Source organism: Ochotona curzoniae, unplaced genomic scaffold, assembly GCF_017591425.1.
Source record: "Ochotona curzoniae isolate NIBS_2020 unplaced genomic scaffold, NIBS_Ocur_1.0 contig_1, whole genome shotgun sequence".
NCBI lineage: Eukaryota > Metazoa > Chordata > Mammalia > Lagomorpha > Ochotonidae > Ochotona > Ochotona curzoniae.
In genome coordinates, this window is record NW_024464918.1 from 2,561,299 (window position 1) to 2,586,961 (window position 25,663).

Here is a 25,663-nt window from a genome sequence, read left to right on the forward strand (position 1 = left end):
TGTGTCTGCCTTTCCAATGAAAATAAATAAATCTTTTAAAAATAGATAAATAAATCTTTGAAAAAATCAATAAACTTATAAAAAATACACTTGATCTTAGCCAAAAGGCCGCAAAGTCATTAAACAAATACTCAGAGTTATAAAATCATAAAGTAGAAGCCCCTGTTCCTGGCCTCTGTCCTCCTTCCTTCCTCAAGCTGACCACCTTGTAGCAACGGATATGTCTCAGTTTCAGGCATATATATTCCCCCTTTGATTTTTGCAAACATGATTTTGTAAAAATCTCTCTTTTTAAAAAGCCTTTTTAAAAAATAGTTTTACAAAGTTAATTAGGGTGATTAGGGTCAAAGGCTGTAGGAAGGTGGGTGAGACCATTATTTGCACATTCTCTTTTTCTTCCTTCCTGTATCTGGGGAAAAGGAGGGACAAGCCAAGAAGCCACACCCAGCCTCCCAAATGCCTCTGTATCCTGGGTTGGAGACCATCACTCGACACCACCTCAGGGTCCTCAACGTGGGGCATGCTCTGAGGGTCCTGCTCAAGAAGTTTTGATAGTTCAACAGTTCTGAATGACTGCCGATCTTGCCACTCTAAGCACAATGAAATCTCTCCGGACTCCACTGGCTGACGTAGTCCAATTTAGAGTCTCCGTTTGCCCAGATACTCACTGCCAACACTTGACTGGGGCAGTTGGTCAACTTGTTTTCAGGTCCTCCATCCTCTGATATGATATCAGGTGTCTTCTGCAGGATCCAATGCACTGCCATACCTTCCATGTGCACCTGGATATGATGTCCACGGCTCCATCAAAGCCACTGAGGAGGCCCAGCTCTCACACATATACACACTCCACGGTCAGATCATGGAACCTGCAATTCTCTCCATGGTTGGGGTTCTGCGTCCAGAAGTTCAGAAACTTCATCTGAGGTTATCCCAGACCTGATTCTTGTGTGTACTTGCCAATACAGGGTCCAGCACAATCTGTCACCCTAATGAGCTTATACACATGCTGACAATTGCAAATGCTGGGTCAGTTCTGTTTTGAGCTTTGTCTTCTACACAAACCAATGGGTCCTGCCCAATTCTGCTAACCATACACTCGTCCCTCATGCAAACCAGTGGGGGCTGCAGTCTAGCTAGAGTGATCCACAATAACCTCTCCACTTGGCCTGCCCCTGCCCTGGTTCTGTGCTTGTCAGTATGTACAGCAGACTGGTCCAGTCTGTTCCACATCCCATTTAGCTCTTATACATGTCAATGGGCATTGAAGCCTAGTTCAATCCAACCAGCCTCACTATCCAGCCCACACATGTGCTGGTGGGTGCCACTCTGTTTAGCCATGCCTGCCCCAGTTCTGGATCTCATGCTCACCAGTCAGAGCGGCAACCCAACAGGAGGTGCCCACAATTTCCCTACTGGGTCCACTCCCACTCTCAGAGCTTGTACTCTCCAGGTGCCTCTGCAGTTTAATTTGACAGAATTTGCCCCTCCATGCCAGCATCTGCCAGCTGATGCTGTGGTAAAGCCCAACCAACCCGTACCCATTCTGACTTATGCATGCACCAGTAGGAACAGTCAACCCAGCCTGGCTTTCCCTGATCCAGGAAAGGTGGGGATTAAACCATTAGGCTATTTAGCGCCCCACCCCCCCTTTTAAAAGATGTATCTTTTATTTGAAAGGAGCATTGAAGAATGAGAGGCAGAGACATAGAGGAAGCAGAAAGAAAGGGTACGGGTCCATGGGAGACAGAAAAATAGAAAGATCTTCCATCTGCTGGTTCACTACAAATGGCTATAATGTATGTGCAAGGCTGGGCCAGGCCTAAACCAGGAGCCTGAAATTTCATCCTGGTCTCTTGTGGGCAGCAGGGGCCTAAGGGCTTGGGTCTTCTTCCACTGTTTTCTGAGGTACCTTAACTTATGGCCTGGGATAAGCCCAAAGCCTTGGCACCCTGTACCCATGTGAGAAACCTGGAAGAAGCCCCTGCCTTCTGGCTGCAGATTGACTCAACTCCAGCTACTGTCGCCATTTCGGGAGGGAACAGCAGATGAAAGATCTTTGTCTCTCCTTCTTTCTGTAAATCTCATGTGCATTTCTAATAAAAATAAATCTTTAAAAACAAAACAAACAAAAACAGTGTCTGGTACTATACAGGAAATGCTGAATAAAAATTTACTGAGCAGAATTGGAAACTGGAAGAATACGCTACTCTCGCAAAACACACATCCTGTCCTAAATCCTCGAGGCCTACAAGAAGCAGAGTACCCTTTTCCTATAGCACAGCACTTGAGAACCAACCACAGTCTTCACCTATTCACTCCCTGGCTCTGTCTGGAGTTTGTGATCATGGAGGCTCTTGTGGTGGGTTCAAGAGACTATCAACCAAGAATCTGCCCGTGAGTCAGGTGTTTGGCACAGGGATTAGGACACTGCTTAGGACACCCACCTCTGATGCCAGAGTGCCTGGTTCGAGTCCCAAGTCCACCTCTGATTTGGCTTCCTGTTCATATACACCAAGCAAATGTAGATGATGGCTCAAGTTCTTGGGCCCCTGCCACCCACATGGACGATCAGGATTGAGAGCCAGGTTCCTGCCTTCAGGCTGGACCAGGCCCAGCTACCTTGGGAATGAACCAGCAAATGGAAGATATTTCTCTATGTTTCTAAAAATAAAACATAACTTTAATAAAAAGAAATTACTCTTTTCCCCTAGGGAACAAAAGCCCCTGCTTCTGAGACCTAAGTTCCAGAACCAATGATGAAAAAACCAGGGTCCTCCTTACCATCACCCCCTCTTGCCTGAAGGCCCCTAAGTTCTGTCCTTTGGGGTCACCTCTCTTTCTCAACCCCCTAAGGAAGGAGGAAGTGGCCTTGTTTGCTTGGAGAATCAAGCACCTTCCTTCCCTCTCGCTGGGACCACTGAAGCAGCCAAGGCAGGATTCAGAAGTACGGTGTGTGGCACACCACTGTAGGCCAGAGGATATTGACATAGAGTCAGGTGAGATCTGAAAGCCCAGGGACTTTTTGGGGTCATTGTAATTTCGAAGCCACGAGGGAAAGCCAGAAGTAAGGGCTGTCCACCTTAACCACACCTCACTCCCAAACTTCCTGTAAAAGTTAAAGGTCTATAAGGGGTTTGGAGGGTCCTTTTTAAGGTAATGATATCAATTTCAGCTGTGTTGGTTGCACAACCCCATGAAAATACTAAAAGGCATTGAGTTGTACATCTCCAAAGAAGAGGAATGAGGAATGTACCCTTGGTGGGGAAAGAGCCCTGTGAGGTATCAGACTCTGAGTGGGGTGGGGAAAACATCTGTGAGGCAGGGTGTAGTATCTGAGATGGAGTCTGGTTACTTTGAGGAGAATGATCAAACACATGGATACTGTCAGCTAAGTGTGTTGTGTATCCACAGCGGGTTGAGCCATTGACTGCACACCAGAAACCCCGTATGGGAGACACTTCAAGTCTCAACTATTCTGCTTCTAATCCAGCTCCCTGCTAATGTACTGGAGTAGGCAGCAGAAGATGGGCCAAATACTTGGGTCTCTGCTGCCATGTGGGAGGCCCAGATGGATTTTAAGGGCTTCAGCCTGACCCAATTCCATAGCCATTCTAGGAGTGAAGCAGTGGATGGAAGATCTCCTCTCTCTTTCTCCATCTCTCTGCCTTTCAAATAAATAAATAAATGCATAAATAAGTACATAAATAAATCTATTTTTAAAAAAGATTCATTGGGCCCGGCACGGTGGCGCAAGTGGTTAAAGGTCCTCGCCTTGCACGCCCAGGGATCCCATATGGGCACCAGTTCTAATCCCGGCAGCCCCGCTTCCCTTCCAGCTCCCTGCCTGTGGCCTGGGAAAGCAGTCGAGGACGGCCCAAAGTTTTGGGAACCTGCACCCGCGTGGGAGACCCGGAAGAGGCTCCTGGCTTCGGATCGGCATAGTATCGGCCGTTGCGGCTCACTTGGGGAGTGAATCATCGGACGGAAGATCTTCCTCTCTGTCTCTCCTCTCTGTATATCCACCTTTCCAATAAACAAAATAATCAAAATAAATCTTTAAAAAAAATAAAAAATAAAAAAAAAGATTCGTTTGTTTTAGTTGCAAAGGCAGATTTATAGAGAGGAGATACAAAGAGAAAGATCATCTGTCTGTTGGTTCACTCCCTAAGTGACTGTAACAGCAAGAGCTGAGTCAATCTGAAGCCAGGAGCTTTTTCCATATCTCTCACACAGATGCAGGGTTCCAAGGCTTTGGGCCACCCTCTCCTGCCTTCCCAGGCCACAATCAGGGAGCTAGATGGGAAGTGGAGCAGCCAGGTTATAAACTGGTGCCCATATGGGATCTCGGCACACCTGAGGCGAGGATTTAACCACTAAGTCATTGTGCCAGGCCCAAATCTGTCTATCTTAAATAAGCAAGAATGGATATGTTAAGCATGATGGAAGTCAGGTAACAGAGAAGCCAGCTGTTCAGAAGCACCCCCAGCACTGAATGTGCCACCTGATCTCATTTTTAAAAAATATTTATTTATTTTTATTGCAAAGTCAGACATAATACAGAGAGGAAGAGAGACAGAAAGAAATATCTTCTGTCCATTGATTCACTACCCAAGTGACTGCTACGTCTGGTACTGCCCCAATCTGGAGCCAGGAGCCTCTTCCAGGTCTCCAACTTGGGTGCAGGGTCCCAAGGCTTTGGGCCATCCTCGACTACTTTCCCAGGCCATAAGCAGGGAGCTGGATGGGAAGCAGGGCTGCAGGGATTACAACCGGTGCCTATATAGGATCCTGGCACATTCAAGGCAAGGACTTTAGCCACTAGGCCATGATGCCGGGCCCTGATCTCACTTTTAAAAAGTGTTAAGTTGAAAGTCATAGTTAGAGAGAGGGTAAGAGAGAGGGAGAGAGAGGGAGAGAAAGGAGGAGAGGGAGAGAGAGAGTGAGAGAAATTTTTCTAGCTGTTAGTTCACTTCCTACAGAATTAGAAGCCAGGAGCTTCATCTAGGTTTCCCACATGGGTGGCGGGGGACCAAAGTGCTTAGGCCATCTTCCTATGCTTTCCTAGGCCATTAGCAGGGAGCTAGATGTAAAATGGAGCAAACAGGGGCTGGAGTGATAGCTCAGTTGCCTAGTTCTTGGAAGATTTGGAAGAAGCTCCTAGTTATTGGTTTTGGATTGGCTCAGCTCCAGCTGGTGCAGCCATTTGGGGAGTGAACCAACAGATGGAAGATCTTTCTGTCTTCCCTTTTATCTGTAAATCTGCCTTCCCAATACAAAATTAAAAATGAAAATGGAGTAGATGAAACACTAACTGGAGCCTATATCGGCTGCTGGTGATGTAGGCAGGCACTAGCCTTATGTACTACTCTACGGTGCAGTTCCCACCCACTTTCTAAACACTGTTTGTTTACTTGTCTGCTTATTTAAAAGGAAGCGTTACAGACACACAGAGAGATGAAGATCTCCCATCCACTGGTTTGCCCCTGACATGGCTACAGTGGCTGGGTATAAGCCAAGCTGAAGCCAGAAGTCAGAAACTCCATCTGGTTTGCCTTGTGGTTGACAGGGACCAAATCACTTGGGTCATCATGTGCTGCCTTTGCAGGTCCATTAGCAGGAAGCTGGATTTTAAGAGGAGGAGCTGGGACTTAAACCAGCATCCTGAAGGGGATGCAGGTGACCCAAGAGGCAGCTTAACCTGCTGTGAACTGTCCCTACCCCATCTTACTTTTTTTTTTTTTTAAGGATTTATTGGGTCCAGTGAGGGGAGAGTCAGACAGAAAGATCTTCCAGCTGTTGGTTCACTCCCCAAGTGGCTGCAATGGCTGGAGCTGATGCAAAGAGCTTCTTTCAGGTCCCCCACACAGGTGCAGGGTCCCAAGGCTTTGGACCGTTCTTGACTGCTTTCCCAGCCACAAGCAGGAAGCTGGAAGGGAAGTGGAGCAGTCGGGACACAAACTGTTGCCCATATGGGATTCTGGCACATGCAAAACGAAGACTTTAACCACCATGCTACTGTGCCGGGCCCATAACAATAAATCTTTTAAAAAACATAATCTTAAAAAAATAAATCTTCTGGGATTTATTTGTTTATTTGGCATGAAGGGAGGGAAAGAGAGAGAGAGAGAAAGAGGAAGAGATAGAAAGAGAGGTCTTCCATCTTCTGGTTCACTGTTCAAAGGGATGCAATAACCACAGCTGAGCTTGGCTAAGCCAGGAAGCTGGAACACCATTCAGACATCTCATGTGGGTGGGAGGAACTCAAGTACTCGAGCTGTATTCTACTGCTTTCCTAGGTGTTCATGAAACCAACGCTCTCCTATGGGATGCTAGGATGGCAGGTCATTGCTTAAGGTCTGCACCACAATGCTGATCTCCCATCTCACCTTCTAAATCTGATTTAACACCAGAAAGAATGAAAGCTCCTTGGTGAATTTAGGTGAGTCTAGGCTGGAACAGGGAAAGCCCGCGTTGAACCTGGAACATCTCAGTACACCATAATGCTAGGCTGTGCTCCGAAGACAGTAGAGCCACAGCCAAAGACACAGTGACCAACAACAAGGGGCTTAAATGGACAAGACGGGTGACAATTTGAGCATCAAAATAAGAAATCATGGTATTACACAACCATTGAAAAAGCAGGAATAATTGGCTCTATACAGCTTAAACAGACATGCAATGTATAATCCTAGACTGGATCTTTTCACTATAAAGGAGTGTGGGCAGCAATTTTTTTTATGATATACATTTTTTATTGGAAAGTCAGATATGCAGAGGAAGAGAGACAGAGAGGAAGATCTTCCATCTATTGATTCATTCCCCAAGTGGCTGCAACAGTCACAGCTGAGCTGAGCTGATCTGAAGACAGGAGCCAGGAGCCTTTTCTGGGTCTCCCATGTGGGTGCAGGGTCCCAAGGCTTTGGGCTATCCTCGACTGCTTTCCCTGGCCACAAGCAGGGGGCTGGATGGGAAGAGGGGCTGCCAGGACACGAACTAGCACCTATATGGGATCCCAGCATGTGCAAGGCGAGGAGTTTAGCCACTAGGCTCCCACGCCAGTCCCTGCTCTTTTCTTTAAAGCTACTGAACTTAACTCAATAAACATGTGCTGAAGATCTATTCTGCTTTCTGCGGCAGGCATTGAGTTGGGTCCCAGGGAGAAAAGTGACAGGGCTGGCCCAAATTCTACAGGAGAGAATATTACGAGATGTATACCTGTGTCTAAGGACTAGGTATCCCAGTTCTCTGGCCCAATGGGGTGGAGTGGCAGGAGGAGAGGTGCTTAGAGTGTGGTCCCTGTTTGTCTACTGTGAGTGTAAGGATAATGAGTTTGAGGCCTTCCTCTGAGACATAGTGGGTGCCCTGTTTTCCTTGGGAACCCTGAGGAGGCTAAGGAATGCAGAGAATTCGGAGTCTTCGGAGCATGGGCGGCTGGGGACCAGCTCTGCTGGGAAAGCAGAGCTGATGAAACACCAGGGGCGGGATGGGCACTTAGACTCTGGGGGACTGCCAGGTGGTTAGTGGAAGGGAACAGAGAGGGCACGGGGCCAGGCCGCCGTGGACAGTCACTGAACGTCCTATGGGAGACCAGTTAGGCCTTGGGTGCGTTGGCGGCCAGCGGCTGTCCACCTCACATCCTCCTCTGGGCTGTGTGTTTGCTGGGCCCCTGGAGCCAGTCCCAATCTGTTTCCTTCTATTCTTTGACAGGAAACTCCAGGAGAGCTGGCCCCACCCCCACTACGTCCCAGCACTCCCTCTCTCTTCTCCACTATGGACAGAGCCTCCCTGGAGTGGCTGTCTGCCCGCTACATCCCCAGCTGACATGGGCAACGTTGGAGCTGTGCAGCTGTGCTGCGCCATCCTGGGCTTCCTCCTGCTCCAAGGTAAGAGGCGCCAGGCACTTTCCTTCCGCGATTCCTCTCCTGGGGCTGGAGCCCTGGCTGACTACTTCCTCAGGACAGGACACCACATACACACACAGAGACACACACAACCTGCCCATCCAGGGCTCTACCCAAGGGGCAGAAATTTTAGATTCTGATTGGGTTGGTTATTATCAGGTGGGGGTAAAGATATAGCCCTCTTTTTGGGTCGCCTTTTGTGGGACAGTACTGGATTCCCCAAAGAGACTCACCTCCTGAAACGCTAGTACGAGGCTGAGTGTGGAAAAACCCCAGGAGGGTGTGTGTGGGAAGTGTGTGGCTGCCCCTCTGGGCTGAGACTCTGGCCTGGACTCACTAACTGGGCTACTCTGGGCAGTTCCAGTGCAGTACTGTGAGCAGCTTAGACTTCACAGGTGATATTTTCTCTACTTTCATGTGAGGCCTGTGGACTTTCCAATGCTGCACATGAACTCAGATCACAGCAAAAGGGACTCGTGGTTAGACACAAAGACTGACCTGCCACGGAGATGGATGTAACATGCTCGCTCAGGGTCTGGCTCAGACAGACGTGAGGTGGTGAATTCTGAGAAGCACACAGGATTCTGCCAGCTGATGAGGGCTGAGGTAGCTTGTTGGGGGGGTTTCTAATTAGGGAGCAGTTGCTAGGAACCAGGAGACATGCAGGATACACTGATTCACAGAACAGCAACTTCCTTTCGGTCACCCCTTCCGCACCCCCACCTCATCCTCCGCAAGTCCTCTGTGGACAATCTGAGCCTGTGCTCACAGCAGCAGAATGTAAGGGTAACAGTGCTCCGATGGATGGGGAGGGGTGAAAGGGCCTGAGCACTGGCACCCTTTGCCTTCTGTGGAGACCTGGTGGTTCTCCAAACCCATTGGCTGAATGTGCAATCACAGATGTGATCTGGGACCGGGGGACTGGGTACTTGTGGAAACTGCCAGGGAGGCTGGTGAGGTGGCATTTTCAGACAACCAAACTCCTGGCTTTTCTACCCCGTGTCTTCTCCCAGGCTTCCTGAATGCTCAGGATAAACTTCACCTAAGCCACTACTCTCCTAACTTCTCATCCTGAGAGCACACAGTATTTATTTTCCCCTGCCTTTTTGTGGACCAGAGAGTTCTTTTCATTGATTTAATTAATTGGAAAGACAATGAGAGATCTGTTCACAGATTCACTCCCCGAAGAATATCAACAGCTGGTGTGGCCAGGCTGAATCTAAGAGCCTGGAACTCCATCCAGCTCTCGTAGTGGGGACCCAATGACTTGGGCTATTTCTTGCTATTCCCCAGGGTGCCTGTTTGTGAGAAGCTGGAATAAGAAGCAGAGCAACAACTCAAACCCAGGCACTTTTGATAATGGATGGGGTATCCCACGTAGTAGCTTAACTACTCGGCCTAACACTTGCCCTTGTAAGCATTCTTTTGAACATGCTGAGGCCCACAAAAGTATTCGAATATGGCTATACAAAATCATGGCAGACATAATACCTGGAGGACTGGAGAGAACAGAGCAAGAACAAAAATGCCTGGAATTGATCAAACATAGGTAATCTGTGAGCCGATGTGTTCTATGCCTTGAGTGCCTTTCCTCTATTTACGACGTATTGTGTCACCCACATTTTTACAGAAGAGAATGCTGAGGCCCAGGTCAGCAAGTGACAGAGCCAATAATTCAATTTAAGACTGTCAGACTATAAAAGCCATGACTTTAACTTTAAACTATGTTGCTACAGAAAACAGGAGTGGAGGCAGATGGACTAGAAAGGAAAGAAACAGGTGGGGATCAGGGAGCAGAGACCAGGAAAACCAGCCATTTTTGTGGCTTTGTTATTGGGTATTTGTGTGCCCAGGGGTTCAGAAGCCCCCTGGCCTGACACCCCTTACTAAGTCCCTCCCTGAGCACTAAGGAACCTTTATAGTGACAAGTTTGGGGAGGAGAAGATGAAAACTGGCAACTGGGAATCTAATTTTATGATTTTGGAACTCCTCCCAAATCACTAAATAGTTTTCTTTCTAAAAATGTAAGAAAATTATGCCTTCTCACCAAAAACATTACGTTGCAATCTTATAGTGGATACATGGTACTTAAGACAGGCTTGGCAGGTAACAGATATGATACTTCAAAAACTGTCAAGGGAGGACCTGGCGCGGTAGCATAGTGGCTGAAGTCCTCGCCTTGAATGTGCCGGAATCCCATATGGTCGCTGGTTCTAATCCTGGCTGACCTGCTTCCCATCCAGCTCCCTACCGGTGGCCAGGGAAAGCAGTCAAGAATGGCCCAAAACTTTGGGACCCTGCACCTGTGTGGGAGACTCGGAAGAAGCTCCTGGCTTCGGATTGGCTCAGCTCCATCTGTAGTGGCCACTTGGGGAGTGAACCATCAAACAGAAGATCTTCCTCTCTGTCTCTCCTCTTCTCTGTATATCTGCCTTTCCAATAAAAATTTTTAAAATCTTTAAAAAAATGTCATGGGAAGATGGAATTAAGTTTACTCTAGGCCCTGGGCTGGGGTGTAGCCTATAAAGCTGCCATCCATGGAGCCAGCATACTCTATGGGAAACACTGGTCTCAACTGCTCCACCTCTGATCCAGCTCTCTGCTAATGAGCCTATGAAAGCAGCGGAGGATGGTCTAAGTGCTTGGGCCCTCCACACATGAGGGAAACCAGGAAGAAGTTCCTGGCTCCTGGCTTCACAACAGCACAGCTTAGGACCTTAGGATGTTGTGGCCATTCAGAGAGTGAGCTAGCAGATGGAAGATGTCTCTGTCTCTCTTTGTCTTTCTTTCTTTTTCTTTTTTTAAGATTTATTTATTTTTAATTGGAAAATCAGATATACAGAAAGGAAGATCTTCCATCTGTTGATTCACTCTCCAAGCGGCTGCAACAGCCGGAGCTGCGCTGATCTGAAGCCAGGAGCCTGAAGTTTCCCACGCGGGTGCAGGGTTCCGAGGCTTTGGGCTGTCCTTGACTACTTTCCCAGACTGGGGTGCTGGATGGGAAGCAGAGCTGCCGGGATCAGAACTTGCACCAATGTGGGATCCTGGAGCATGCAAGGCAAGGACTTTAGCTGCTAGGCTACTGCAGCGGGCCTGCAAATAAATCTTTTATTAAAAAAGAGAGAGAGAGGAATAAAAGAGAAAAGTTTCCTCTGGCACACAGATTTTACATTTGATCTTAGCCAAAAGGCCGAGGAGCAATGGCACACAGATTTTGAAATCCGTGTATAAAATGGGACTTCAAAAAGTTCATGGAAATTGTATATTACGAAAAAAAGTGCACCAAGTTGAATTTCTCATTTAATTATATTTTTTCATAAACTTTTTGCGATACTCTTGCTGCTGTTTTGGGGATATGCCTTGGATTTAGAGGGTTCTCTGTGACCTGGTATTCCCACTGGCTTTAACTCCCCTTTTGACTCTCTCTCCCAAAAAGGAATGGGGTTTCCAGAGATGGTGATTGGGATAAAACATCAATTTAGAGTTTGGGTAACTTTGGACTTGGAAACAAGTGATAGGCCCACGGAGGAAGGCCATGGCTTAGGGAAAACAGACCAGCAGGCTGTCATGCCGTGGGTTGGGCCCTTGGCACCTGGCCGCGGGTGTTCTCCCAGGCCCAGACTTGGTGCATCTCTGGAAGGGAGAGGCCAAGGCAGCAGGAGGGCCAGGCTAGAGGCTGCAGTCCCAGCCCGGGTGCAGGGACGGGAACCCAGCTGGGCGGCTCCACTTCCCCACGTTGTTTTCCCTTCGCATTGTTCACAAGTTTCAAGAATGATTTCATGGTGGAAAATGAGCAAACACAACCTGACCTTCTAGGTCTCACATATACAGTGGGACACAAATGTAGGCACACACACGCACACACACACATAAAGCATAGAGGCCCATGACATACATATGTACATCCACGAAAAGCATCAAGGGCTGCTGATGGGAGACTCCCGATAACTGCTACCTCTGTATTTGGTTGATACCGACCATTTCCGAGGCAGCCTCCGCTTGTGACAGTGAGTTGGTTGCTTGCTCTACAGCTTCCTCACCCGCTGTGTTTACCTCACAACTTGCTTCCTGTGTAGGTCCCCACCCTCAGCTGGGGGAGGGCAGAGAGAAGCCACATGAAAACCCTAATCCCCAACACCCTTTAACCCACCTTCCCATCTCCAAATCGTCTTCTATGGAGTGGGGCCAGGATGGCAATCTTTGGAGGTGAAGCAAACTAACCAGTGGGAGGCATCAGCTATAGACTTAGGGGACTGGCTCTTCTCTATCTGGGGCATGTCATTGGTTAAAAATAACCTGCCACTGACCTTGTAGCAGGTAGTGTGACAGTCACTTATAGGACTGAAGAGACAGGAAGGACGTGGGGATTCTGAACCATGAGGTGGTGGTGATGATACAGTTGAGTCACTGTCTCAGAGGAAGCCAGCACCATGAGCCAAAGCTCACACATCCTTCAGTCCTTTGCCAAGTGCCTGCTTTCTAGCATGGGGGCCTTAGAAAGACAAAAGGTCTCTCTGGGCTCTGTGATGGCAGGAGCTTACCAAGCTAGTCTATAGAGTTTTTTTTGTTTGTTTGTTTGTTTTCATTTGTGTTGTTGTTGTAGTTTTTCATCTTATTTGAAAGACAGAGAGACAGAGATAGAAATCTTCCATCACTACCCAAATGCCTTCAATACCTGGGGCTGGACCAGACCAAAGCCAGAACCCTGGAATTTAGTCTGGTCTCCCTCAGGGGTGGCAGAGACCCAAGTCATTACCTGCTGCCAGTCTGGTTATACAACAGGAAGCTAGAATCAAAAGCAGAGCCAGAGGTCTGGCACAATGGCTAAATCCTTACCTTACCACATGCCGGGATCCCATATGGGAGCTGGCTCGTGTACTGGCTGCTCAACTTCCCTTCCATATCCCTGCCTATGGTCTGGGAAAACAGCGGAGGATGGCCCAAAATCTTGGGATTCTGTACCTATGTGGCAGACCCAGAAGAAGCTCCTGGGTCCTGGCTCTGGATCTGCCTAGCTCTGGCCATTAAGGCCATTTGAGGAATGAACAGTGAGCAGAACATCTTTCTTTCTTTCTCTCCTTCTCGCTGTAAGTCTGCCTTTTCAATCAAAATAAATACATGTAAAAAAAGGGGGTGGGGAACAGAGCTGGGAGTAGAAACTCAGCTCTTCGGTACATAATGTGTGCATCCCAAATGACTGCTTAATCACTGTTCCACACATTTGCCCCTAGACTGTGACTGTGTGTTTTCCTTTCTCCTGCAGGCCACAACTCGCAGCCTATAGCAAGCCAGACCTCTAGCTCTCAGGGTAAGGCTGAATATGCAGGACCTATCTTTTTAGCCTGGATAATCTAGTATACCTTAAAAGATAAGAGATGAAAGAGTGTGTGTGTGTGTGTGTGTGTGTGTGTGTGCGCGCGCATGTGTGTGTACTAGAAAATGCCAGATATAGGGGAAAACAGGGAAACTGAGCAAGGGGAGGCTGCAGACCTGCCAATCTCAGATGATCTATTTCAGGAACATTCAGCAGACAGACAGTTTCTCCCATCACTGGTAAGTGTGATCTCCTGCCACCCATGCCTGCATCAAGCCCAGTCATTCAGACCTGCTTGCAGCCCAGGGGTTTCTGGGTGGGTATGTGTTACCAAACCTGACTCACCTCCAACTTTCCATCTACATCTGTCCTGGCAGGAGACATCACTTCCTTAGAACCCAACAGCCTAAGTCCTCTGTCTACCACCGGTACCACAGGTATTTTGACATTCATGCTTCAGATGCCATCCAGGGAAGTCCCCATGGAGAATGATACAGCTTCTTCTCTAAAGGAGAATGCAGAGTAATGGGGCAGTGGACAAGTAAACAGGAACTCCCAGTGACCATGGCAAAGCTGAAGGCACTGAGGGGGCACACACAGCAGAGAGCGGCCACTGCCAACTTGGGGGCCTGGAGGATGCCCAATGAGTGGTCCCATGTCAGAGCATGAGCGGGAGTATAATGAGCAGGTGAGGGCTGTGGGGTGGAGGGTGGCAGAGGCTGAGGGAATTGCACTGCTAAAGGCCCAGAGGTAAACTTGAGAACAGCCTCTTCTGAGATTGAAAGTAGTAAAGAAAAGGAGGCTTGACAAGCCCTCCCTGTGACTATGCTGGCTGAGGCTCTGCCTGGGCCCTCATGTGCTTCCCAATCCACAGTGGCTCCAAGGAAGGGCTCTGTGGCCCCCATGGAAGCAGGTGAAGCTGTAACGTCAAAGTCAGGCACTATGGATGGTCACTCTGCATTTGTACTGGGCCTGACTGAGTCCCAGCCACAGAAGCACACATTAGGACTTGGTGAGTACCCAGGGCACGTGGAGGTAGAGTGAAAGACATCAGGTTGTACCTGTGTGACTTCCTTATTTCCTTCTTCTGGAGGTCCAGGTGCAACCCGCAAATGAGGGATCTTGAGGGCAGGATCCATCTTGGTTTGGGAAAGAATGAAAGGTTTTGGGTGAGAGTAGAGATAACTTGGTCCTGGTTACAACAAACGCTAAAGGAACCTGACTTGGGATGAATAAAGACATAGATACGAGGGAGATACATCCTTCATGCGCCCATGTGGGAGCAGGATCAGTGGTGGAAGCTTTCCATCTGAGCCATGCTGTCTCTCGTGCAGACACAAGAGTCCCAGGTGATGTTAGCAGCGTTGGCGATGGCACAAGTGAAGGTATGTCCTGTCTGTACTCATAGTGAAGGGGAGGGTGTGGGACACACCTGTGACTCACCCTATGCTCTGGCTCTTGGATTTTCTATACTCCCAGTCATATTTAGGGTTAAGGTATAAGGAAAGATAAGTAAATGGAACTGTCATCAGGCCTGGAATGCAGGGAGTTGAAGAGCGGAAGGGGGCAGTGACCAGAACATGTGCTCCGAGGGCCAGATTGTGTCCCTTCCCTGGCAACCTGGCTTGACAGATCAGTGCCTAAAGATAAGCATCATGTGCACTTCTCTTCTCCCACTTCACTCCTCAGCCAAACACGGTGGCTCTGCCTTGTCTGTCTGGCTTCCTGTCTGCAGCAGGAAACTCTTTCCTCTGGGCCCCAGGGGCTGATGGGGGAAACATTCTGAGCCTTCTGGAGTTCTCTGGAACTGGTACCAGGAGCAGCCACCAATGCCAATCACATGACCTCCACGGCAATATGCCACTGTCTCCTGGGGGAAGTGGGAGGGAAGCCAACTCTTGGGAAGGCCACACTGGTCCCTTTCACTGATGCACTTGACCCTGCTCCATTGTAGACAGACCTCAAGACGCTCTTCCCAAATCAACCACCATGTCCCTGAGGACGAGGGAGGACTTGAGTATCCTTCCCACCCCCACAACACAGACGGTGCTTACGGTAGCTGCATTTGGTAAGAGGGAAAGGGGGATTACGGGAGGAGACTCCACCTCTGGAATTTACCTGGACTTGGCCCAGGCACACAAGTACAAATCTCACTCATTTGTTCCAGGAGAGATTGGCCTGTGAGGAAGGTCCTGGTGGGAATAAGGCTCTTCCTTTTGGCTATGATGAACAGGAGAGGATATGCTAGCCATACAGGCACACTGGGGAGGGGCAGGAGGCAGAGAGCCCCTTGGTGCAGCTGTCTGGACAACACCAAGCCGGCATGGGAATCCTGGGCTCTCATCATTCTCATTCGCCTCCTCTTCAGCCTCTCTTTAGCCCAGCCCTTTCCTTGCTCAGGGGTCATCAGCTTCATTGTGGTCCTGGTGGTTGTGGTAATTGTCCTGGTCAGCGTGGTCAGTCTAAGGTTTAAGTGTCGGAAGAACAAGGAGTCTGAAGGTACCTGCCCTGATACCCGGCCTGGAGCAGAGGGAAGCCATGCTCATGAGTACCCTGCAACCCTTTGGATTTCCGCTGGGTGGGATGGAGGAGGGAGGCTGGGCTCCTGAGTTAGAGCCTCAAAGAAGTGATCTCATATTTATGCTTTTGGATTTTTACAGATCCTCAGAAACCAGGGAATTCAGGACTATCTGAAAGGTAAGACTGAGTGGAATCTTCAGTTGAATCCTAATTCCCCTACTCCAAGAGGAAATCCACACCTCTGTTAAGGGAACACACACACACATACACACACACAGTCCTGATAGCCTCCCTCGAGGCCAGGGCTAGGGGTGAGCAGGACAAAGCAGGCCTGAAAGGAAACTTGGGCGACTGGTGTCAGTGAAGCTCTTCAGCTCCCAAGCACACATAATGAAGGAATTCAGCTTCTTTCTTTCTTTTCTTTCTTTTCTTTCTTTTCTTTCTTTTCTTTCTTTTCTTTCTTTTCTTCCTTCCTTCCTTTCTTTCTTTCTTTCTTTCTTTCTTTCTTTCTTTCTTTCTTTCTTTCTTTCTTTCTTTCTTTCTTCCTTTCTTTTTCTTTCTTTTCTTTCCCTCTCTCTCTCTCTCTCTCTCTCTTTCTCTCTCTTTCTTCCATGTTTCATTCAAAGTCAGATTTACACAGAGAAGGCGAGGCAGAGAGAAAAATTTGCTAGTTCACTTCCCAAATGGCCGCAACAGCTGGAGCTGAGCTGACCCAAAGCCAGGAGCCAAGAGCCTCTTCCAGGTCTCCCACGCAGGTGCAGCGTCCCAAGGCTTTGGGCCGTCCTCAACTGCTTTCTCAGACCACAAGTAGGGAGATGGATGGGAAGTGGAGCAGCCGATGTGAACTGGTGCCCATATGGGATCCCAGGCATACAAGGTGAGGACTTTGGCCACTAGGCTACTATGCTGGACCCAAATAAATTCATCTTTTAAAAGGGGTCATTCTTTCCAGGCTTTGAAGCCACTCACTGAATACCAAGTACTGTGGTATATATTGGGCAACATTATCCCAAATATATACAGTAATTTTCCAAAGTAGATGTTACTTCATTTTAGACATTTGAAAAAATTGAGTCTTGAGTAGACAACAGGTTAAGACGTTGCTTCAGATCCTGGATCTCATATCAGAGCGCTTGGGATGAAGTCTTGCCTTTGTTTCCCATTCAACTTTCTGCTGATGCGTTTGGGAGACAGCGAAAGATGGTCCATGTACTTGGGTTCCTGCCGTACACATGGGAGGCTGGGATGGAGCTCCTAGCTCCTGGTTTGTCAGACCCAGACTTGGCTGTTGAGGGCTTCTGAGGAATAAACCAATGGACAAAAGATCTTTTTCCTCCTCTTCCTGTTTTTTTGTCTTTTCCTCTGTCACTCTGCCTTTCAAATAATCAAAAAACTTTTTTTAAAAGTCATCCCTAAAAAAATAAAATTGAGGATTAAGAGACATTGTAACTTGGTCTAGACCAAGCAACTAGTAAGCAGTAAAGCCAAGATTTACATACAAATCTTTAGGGATTCAAAGCACACTCTGACCTCATTATGGTCTACCATCAGCAGACAAATTTTTCAAAACACAGGTCTGAAGTCCAACAGACTTACAGTTCCTTGTGATGTCCTGTCACAAACCTTCTCTGTAACTAACTCCCCACCCTAGCTGCTCCACAGCCAATGGAGAGAAAGACAGTATCACCCTCATCTCCATGAAGAACATCAACACCAATAACAGCAAGGGATGCCCCTTGGCCGAGAAGGTGAGCCTTTCTGTTTTCTTCGTCCCTCCCCAAATTCACATCCTCCTCCCCATTCTTCCTCTTCTCTTCTTTGCCTGCTTCTGCCTCTTCTTTTCAGGCTCTAGTCCCTTAGCCAGGAAGCTAAGGGACAGGAGCAGAAAAACCTGCTCAAGAGTCCAGGTTCTTCTTTGTGTTTTACCCTGCCACTTCTCACCCTTCCTCATGGTGTATTCATTTGACAGGTTCTTTAAGAGTGATTTTGGGTCCCCGTGGACCTAAGGATGATGCAGCTGACGGTGCCTGTGAAGCGATGGGATTGGTAGAGGCTACAGACTACACGGAAGTGTCTGCTCAGATATAAAGGACTCTGGCCTGCCTCCAGATCGGGCAGACATTTTTTCCCTAGATGGCCATTGTAGGGACACAGCCTGCTCTTTCTGCTTCCTCGAAGTCATAGAAAAGGGGAATTGAGAGAGCAAAGAAAATGACTGATCTTCTCTGCTTTGCATTAAAATTATTTTCTGGCCTGCAGTCTGGTTTCTGTTCAGGTCATATGCCTATGTTCCTTCCTTCACAGGGCCACTGTTTCACAGGCCAGCCATACATGCAAATTTCTGCCTCAGTGGACAAATCTCTGAGAAACCTGAACAGTCAGGGGAACTTTCTGTCAGGTCTACCTCTGTTCCCCTGCTGTATTGCAGAGAGTTCAGGCCACAGACTACCCACTCAGATCAAGTTGGGAAGCAAAGGCAGAGAACAACAACTGGTCATCACCAGTAAAGAAGTCCTAAATGCACAAAGTGAGAACAGGGAGGCCTGGCATATTTTGACTATGAAACTTCAATGGTGGGGATCTGAGGGTAAATGTCCTTGGCTTGCTCCAGGGCAAACTCGCATCACTTCGGTCCTAGTCACGGGACGAAGAATGAGAAAGTATACTGCAAGGACAGGTCTACAGCTTCATAGATCAAAATCCACTCACTCTGCTACCAAAAAAAACTGTTACCTTTGTGTCCTGGGAGTAGGATAAAGGCCACAGTTGTACCCTAAAGTGATTTAAAGAGGAGGTGGGGGGTTGTTTGCCCAAGTGGCTTATATGCTACCCTGAGTGTCTGGGATCTAGTCTCAGCTCTGTTCTCTACTGAGCTGCCTGCTAATGCACATCTTAGAAAGTTACAGACGATGGGTCAAGCAAGTATTTGGGTCCTTGCTTCCCAAGTGGGAGACTAAGAGTGATCTCCAGGCTCCTGGCTTCAGTCCTGATTGTTATAAATATATAAGGAGTGGGCCCGGCACCGTGGCCTAACGGCTAGAGTTCTCACCTTGAACGTGTCAGGATCCCATATGGGTGCCTGTTCTAATCCCGGCAGCTCCACTTCCCATCCAGCTCCCTGCTTGTAGCCTGGGAAGGCAGTCGAGGATGGCCCAAAGCCTTGGGACCCTGCACCCATGTGGGATACCTGGAAGAAGTTCCTGGTTCCTGGCTTCGGATTGGCACAGCACCAGCTGTTGCGCTCACTTGGGGAGTAAATCATCAGACGGAAGATCTTCCTCTCTGTCTCTCCTCCTCTCTGTGTGTCTGCCTTTCCAATAAAAATAAATAAATCTTTAAAAAAAAAAACATTTAAGGAGTGATCCAACAAATGAGATCTCTTTCTCTGTCTGCCTTTCAAACAAATAAAATTGATTTAAAAAATAAGTTTAGTAGGGGCTAGTATTGTGGTACAATGGCTTCGGCTACCACTTGAAATGCCAGCATCCTGTCATCCAATTCTGGACCACTCGTTCCAGTTCCAGCTGCTGTGCTTCCAATCCAGGTTTTTGCCGATGTGCCTTGGAATGCAATAGAAGATTGCCCAGGGTCATTGCCACTCATGTGGAAAATCTGATGACATTCCAGGCTCCTTGCTTGGGCCATTTGGAAGATGTGTCTTTTTTTTCTGTTGCTTTGCCTTTCAAATTAATTAATCAAATTTTTAATTCATTTAAAGATTCAGTTATTGAATATTGAAAGGCAGTTACAGAGACAGAGGGAGAGATAGATTTTCCATCCACTAGTTTATTTCCCTAATATCAGCAAGGGCCAAGGTTGAGCAAGGTTGAAGCCAAGAGCCAAGAGCTTCTTCTGGGTCTCTTACATGGATGGCAGAGGCCCAAGCAGTTGGGCTATCTTCTGCTGCTTTTCCTAGACCATTATCAGGGAGTTGTGAAACAGAGCAGTTGGGATGCAAATTGGAACCCATATGGTATGCCAGTGTCCCAGGTGGCAGCTTAAACAGCTAGGTCACAAAGCCAGCCCTAAACATTTTTGTAATAAAGAAGAGGAACAAAAAGAAAGTAATTCTAAACAAAGGTATGTCTACCATGCTTGGAAATAAATCTTTGTTGAGGATAGTTTAGGGGAGTCATCTAAATGTATCAGCATTCTGATAAGCTAAGGAGCTTCTGCTAAGGAGCAAGTAAGTGTCTAGGAGAACACAGCTTATGTATTCTGTAGCAACATACACACTATTCCCCCCCTGGCTTAGACTTCACAAGATATAAGAGAAAGAAAGCCTAAACAAAAATTTCATTCTTGGGCCCGGTGCAATACCTATTGGCTAAAGCTCTCGCCTTGCATGTGCTGGGATCCCATATGGGCACCAGTTCTAATCCTGACAGCCCCACTTCTCATCCAGCTCCCTGCTTGTAGCCTGGGAAAGCAGTCAAGTACAGCCCAAAGCCTTGGGACTCTGCACCCACGTAGGAGACCCAGAAGGGGCTCCTGACTCCTGGTTTCAGATCAGTGCAGCTCTAACCATTATGGTCACTTGGGGCGTGAATCAGCACATGGAAGATCTTCTTCTCTGCCTCTTCTCTTCTCTGTATATCTGACTCTCACAATAAAAATAAGATAAATCTTTTAAAAAATTTCATTCTCCTTGTCGCATCAAGACTATCACAGTGGGGCCGGAACGATGCAGTTGGTTAAGTTACTACCTGGAATAACTTACATGTATCTCATATGTCTGCAGGTTTGAGAGAGAAAAGGATCTTCCATCTGCTGGTTTATTTTCTACGTAGCCACAAGGCTAAATCCCAGAGCTAGGAATATCCATAGGGATATCAGGAACTCAAACACTTATGCCATCTTCCAGTGCTTTCCCAGGCACATTGGCAGGGAACTGGATCAGCCAGAGCTCATATTGGCATCCCCATACCATGCTGGTGTTACAGCTGGGAGCTTAACCTGCTATGTATGCCACAGTACTGCCACCAGCTTTTTTACTTTTAAAGTGAGATGGCTGGACTATCCGGCTTTCATGTTTTCTAGTTATTATAGTCCAAAAGTTTATAAATCTAGACATTAGAAAAAAACACAATCTAAAAACAAACAAACAAACAAACAATTTATTGAGAGTTTACTCTGAGGTCAGTCTTTAACATTGGACTTTCATTTTCCTACCTGGCCTGGTCTCCTTCCAGTGGTGTGTGATAGATAAAATGGAATCATTAATGTGGAGGCTCATGTGAAATTCACATCTTAGTGGGCAGCTGTAGCAGACCACCGGGAATATGACCAACTGCAGTACCACCATCTACAGTAGCACCACCTGGAGTTCCATGGCCCAGGCCCCACTGCAAAGACAACTGCTTCCCCGCTGCTGAGCATGTCAGCTGTTGGGGCTCTCAGCTGGGTAATGACCAGCTGTTGGGAGTGGAGGTGGGGATGAAAACCCAGGTCTCTTATGTCCATGTCCTCCCCTACTGCTTCTCTTATTCCTCACAGCTCTTGTTCCCAGGAGCTCTCCCCAAGAAACCTTGACTTGGGCCCATTGTGGTAGTCTAGTGGCTGAAGTCCTCACCTTGCATGTGCAGGGATCCCATATAGGTGCTGAGTCCTGGCAACCCCTCTTCCCATCCAGCTCCCTGCTTGTGGCCTGGGAAAGCAGTCAAGGATGGCCAAAGCCTTAGGACCCTGCACTTTCATGGGAGACCAGGAAGAAGCTCCTGGATCATGTCTTCGGATTAGTGCAGGTCTGGCCCTTGCAGCCACCTGGGGAGTGAATCAGCGGATGGAAGATTGTCCTGTTTCTCCTCCTCTGTGTATCTGACTTTCCATTTTTAAAAAATTACGAAAAAAACCCTTGACTGTAAAGTTCAGTGTTTCAGTCTATTACCTGAGTTATCCAACTCATAACATTGCTACTATAGTACCTAAAAAAATTTTTCACAGGCCCAGCATGGTGGCTCAATTGGTTAATCCTCCCCTCACAAGTACCAGTGTTAGAGTGTGGGTAAAATGCTATTGTTGGGCAGTGTGAGGTTCCTTTGTGTAGAGAAAACTGCTACTTTGCTAGGCCAGGAGGCGCCTGGAGCGTGGGAGGATTCCGCTTTAGTGAGAAATCTGTTCTTTGCTGACCTGCAACTTTGTGAACCCAGGTGCAGCAGGGCAAGGGCACAATTCTTCTCCGGTCCCAAGAACAGGAGAAGATAAGGGTGTGAAATGGGATGAGCCATACAGATAATGGGTATGTTAACAGAACAGGTTGCCTGTGCCTGAAGGCCATAAAAATGAACATGTCCAAGGTTGTTACTTTTGATGTATTTCCCAGCCCACAAGAGCCTATATAAGCTTCTGTCTTGGGCTGTTCAGGGTCCGACCGCCCTGCTTGGCTGGCCTGTGTGCCCCAAGCGCGGTCTGGCCCCAGCATGCTGGCGCAATAAACTCTGCTGTTTGCATTACCAGTGAGATTCTTTGTCGTTCTCTGGGGGTTGACCAGCTCGCACCCTGACGTCCAGGGGGCTTTAGCCCGGACTCTAACATCAGCACCCATTAAGGATGCTGTCCTGAGTGCTCTACTTCCCATTCAGCTCCCTGCTTGTGACCTGGGAAAGCAGAGAATAGGCCAAAGCCTTGGAACCTTGTACCCACATGGGAGACCTGGAAGAAGCTCTGGCCACTGTGGTCACTTCAGGAATTAACTTGCGAAGAGGTGATCTTTTCGTCTCTCCTTCTCTCTGTAAAATTTACCTTTCTTTTTCTTTTTAAAGATTTATTTTTATTATTATTTTTTTTATTGGAAAGGCGGATATACAGAGAGGAGAGACAGAGAGGAAGATCTTCCGTCCGATGATTCACTCCCCAAGTGAACGCAATGGCCGATGCTATGCCGATCTGAAGCCAGGAGCCTCTTTCGGGTCTCCCACGCGGGTGCAGGGTCCCAAAGCTTTGGGCCATCCTTGACTGCTTTCCCAGGCCACAAGCAGGGAGCTGGAAGGGAAACGGGGCTGCCGGGATAGAACCGGCGCCCATATGGGATCCCGGGGCGTGCAAGGTGAGGACCTTAACCACTACGCCACCGCGCCGGGCCCAAAATCTACCTTTCTAATGGAAAAAAAAATCATATATATTTGATTTTAACTGTAATTCCAGAGCACAAGACTTATAGGTGGTTCCAGTACAAAAATCCATTCCTGGGATGGAACCCTCCAGGTGACCTAACAATGTCTGGAAGTAATGGGTTCTGTCTGAACTGCTGAAATGCTATGAGTGCCATGGGCACTTAGCTCAGCTGCTCTATCATGTCAAACTCATTGAATCAAATATATGGGTTTTACTCAAGGTAACTGAGCTGACACCTCGATGACAAGGCCGCACATTTCTCTGATTTTGGACAATGTCCTGCACATATGAGCTGTTAGTCATAAGGTATTTATATGTATGTGGGCAGGGGCGTGACTGGCATTAATACTTTTTAGATTGAAAGGCTGCTACCCTGCCACTGACACCACAATACCGCATTAGCCATGTTGATTTTCCTGTTGCTAGGCAACTTATCTCCAGGAAGGGAACAAGCATAAACTCACTGCTTGGTTCTGCTCCAGGGCAAACTAGGTGACAGGGGCTTCTGCTGGAAGATTCTATTATTATGGAAACCTAAGACCTTACCTGTGACGGGAAATCCGGGTATAATCTCTGCAGTCCTTGCACCATCCCCAAGATCACATCTCTTCCCTGATGTCTAGACAACAGGAGGGGGCTGCTTACGAAGTGACTTCCTCCCTCTTCTCAGGCACTGCTACAGGGTCCTGAAGCAGCCTAAGTGGCCAGAGGAGGCGGGGGGGGGGGCTTGTTGGACAGTGTTCAGTGCTCTTCTTTCATTCCTTCCTCCATCCTGGGAAGCGCAACCAAGAAACAAGCTCAGACCCACAGGTCCAGGACAGAAGGCTTATTTACTTAGTACCCTTCTCCCAAGGAAGAACAGAGAAGCATATGGCAGACCTTAGTATCAAAAATCCATTACAGACTAGGGAGCATTTTTGAAAGTTAGTGGAGAGATACATGTTATGACGCAGCAGGTTAAGCCACTGCTTAGAACACCTGCATCCCACACTGGAGCAGCGGTTTGAGTCCTGCCTAATCTGCTTCTCATCTGTTTCCTGCTTAACGTGCCTTGGTAACAGCAGGTGAGGGTTTAAGTACTTGAATTCCTGCCACCATGTGGGAGACCCAGACTGAGTTCTGGCTCTTAGTTTCAGCCTGGTCCAGGCCAGATTGCTGTGGCCATTTGAGGAGTGAATAAGAGGATGGAAGATGTCTATGTGTCACTCAGGCTTTCATAGAAAAAAAAAAATCTTCCAGAACCTTTCATTGAAGTCTACACAAGCTGAGGTGCACACATTTGCACGTCAATATCTGAGAAGGCCGCAATGCTGAATCATTTTGTCTATCAAGTCCCAAACAGAAGGGGAGAGGAGGTTTCAGAGGATGTGGGAAGAGGTTGCTGAGACACTAGATATCACCAGGATACCCCAGCTTCCGGGATCCTATCCAGTGTTCTTGAAACTCGACTCGGCTTTTTAACATTTGCATGCTTTCTAGTGCTTCCTCTCAGTCCTGTTCCACCTGCAGTGTTGCAGCACTTCAACCCTCAACCACTTTCTGACATCTTTCAGAACCTCTACAGATTAGCCCTATGGCCCTGGTCCGGCCTGGTCCACACTCTGCTGTCCAACTTCTACATACCAGTAAAGAAAACCTTCTGTCTTAGGTTCTGCTCTGTGACGCCCCTGATGAGGTCCCTGGCTGCTGAGCATTTCTGGCCCCTTTAGGGCCTTCTGCGAGGGTGCCTGGGATGGAAGAGCTGGGCATGTGAACTGTATCCCACAGCTGGGCCTTTGATTCATCTGTGGTTTGGGTGACTTCCTTGTCTGAATTTTAGGGTATGATACAGTCCACCTAATTATGACAAATGATTCTTCACTTCTGCCATCCTTTTCCCTCCTATAGCTTTAGTGACCACATGCAGGGGCTAACATGCAGGGGAAAGCAGCCCCCTGGGCCTCTGGTGGTAATGTGTTGCTTGTTGTGTAATTTGTGGGTCATGATCACCAAACAGATTGGCATGGGGATTCATTTAGACGTACTAGGATCTTATAAGATAGCCAGCACATGCATGCACATGCGCACGCGCACACACACACACACACACTCCTTCATTATCACACCACAACTAATATACAATGGCAAACAACTATGGCCATTCTCACCTATGAGGGAAGAGTCCTTTTTCTTCTTTGCTGAACTCCATAAAAATTCAGAAACAACAGAAAAAGTCCCTCACTCCTTTTTTAGAGACTGGTCCTTAGAAAAGCAAGGAAGGGACTAGGGAATGGACTGGACTCGAACGTGGGCTCTGTAACTGCCTTCTCTCTCTGCGGGACTCCTGACTCTATGTCTGACCAACTGAGGGAGGCCAGGCATATCCGGAGGGTGCAGCAACCCCACAAATCACTTTTCTACTTTTGTTGGCGTTTAAGCTTCCCAGAACCGAGTCTGATATCCTCCAAAACCCATCTTTGAATTTCCAGGGCCTAGCATGGGCTTTGCACCCAAGTGGGCATTGGCGTTCACTTCAAACCGCCAACCTGAGGGAATGTCTCCATTTCCCAGGCAGAATCCTCAGTCTCACCTCCTTGGACGACCCCGGGATTAATCTGAGAAGTCACTATTCCCACTCTACACCCGAGGATGAACCAGTAACTACGAGGCTGTCTGTCAGCATTAAGAAAACTCCTGGAGCTTCTCTAGGAGGGCCTTAATCCCTTTACCTCAGATCTCAGAGGGCGCGCGCGCGGAGACTGCCGGGAGTTGTAGTCCCGTCTGGACTGGACTACATTGACCAGCGTGCCCCGCGCTCGGCGCCCCCTTCTCT

The 25,663-nt window shown here is 48.0% G+C and overlaps 1 protein-coding gene across 1 annotated transcript; it reads left to right on the forward strand.

The window, feature by feature from the left end:
- Positions 1-7,770: 7,770 nt before the first annotated feature.
- ECSCR (endothelial cell surface expressed chemotaxis and apoptosis regulator) lies at positions 7,771-17,996 on the forward strand. Its single transcript, XM_040977171.1, has 11 exons — positions 7,771-7,886; positions 13,168-13,212; positions 13,422-13,457; positions 13,596-13,655; positions 14,093-14,230; positions 14,553-14,603; positions 15,173-15,286; positions 15,619-15,717; positions 15,879-15,915; positions 17,390-17,486; positions 17,708-17,996. The coding sequence occupies exons 1-11, from the start codon at positions 7,826-7,828 to the stop codon at positions 17,714-17,716; spliced, it is 747 nt and encodes a 248-aa protein (XP_040833105.1). The 5' UTR covers positions 7,771-7,825; the 3' UTR covers positions 17,717-17,996.
- Positions 17,997-25,663: the final 7,667 nt, after the last annotated feature.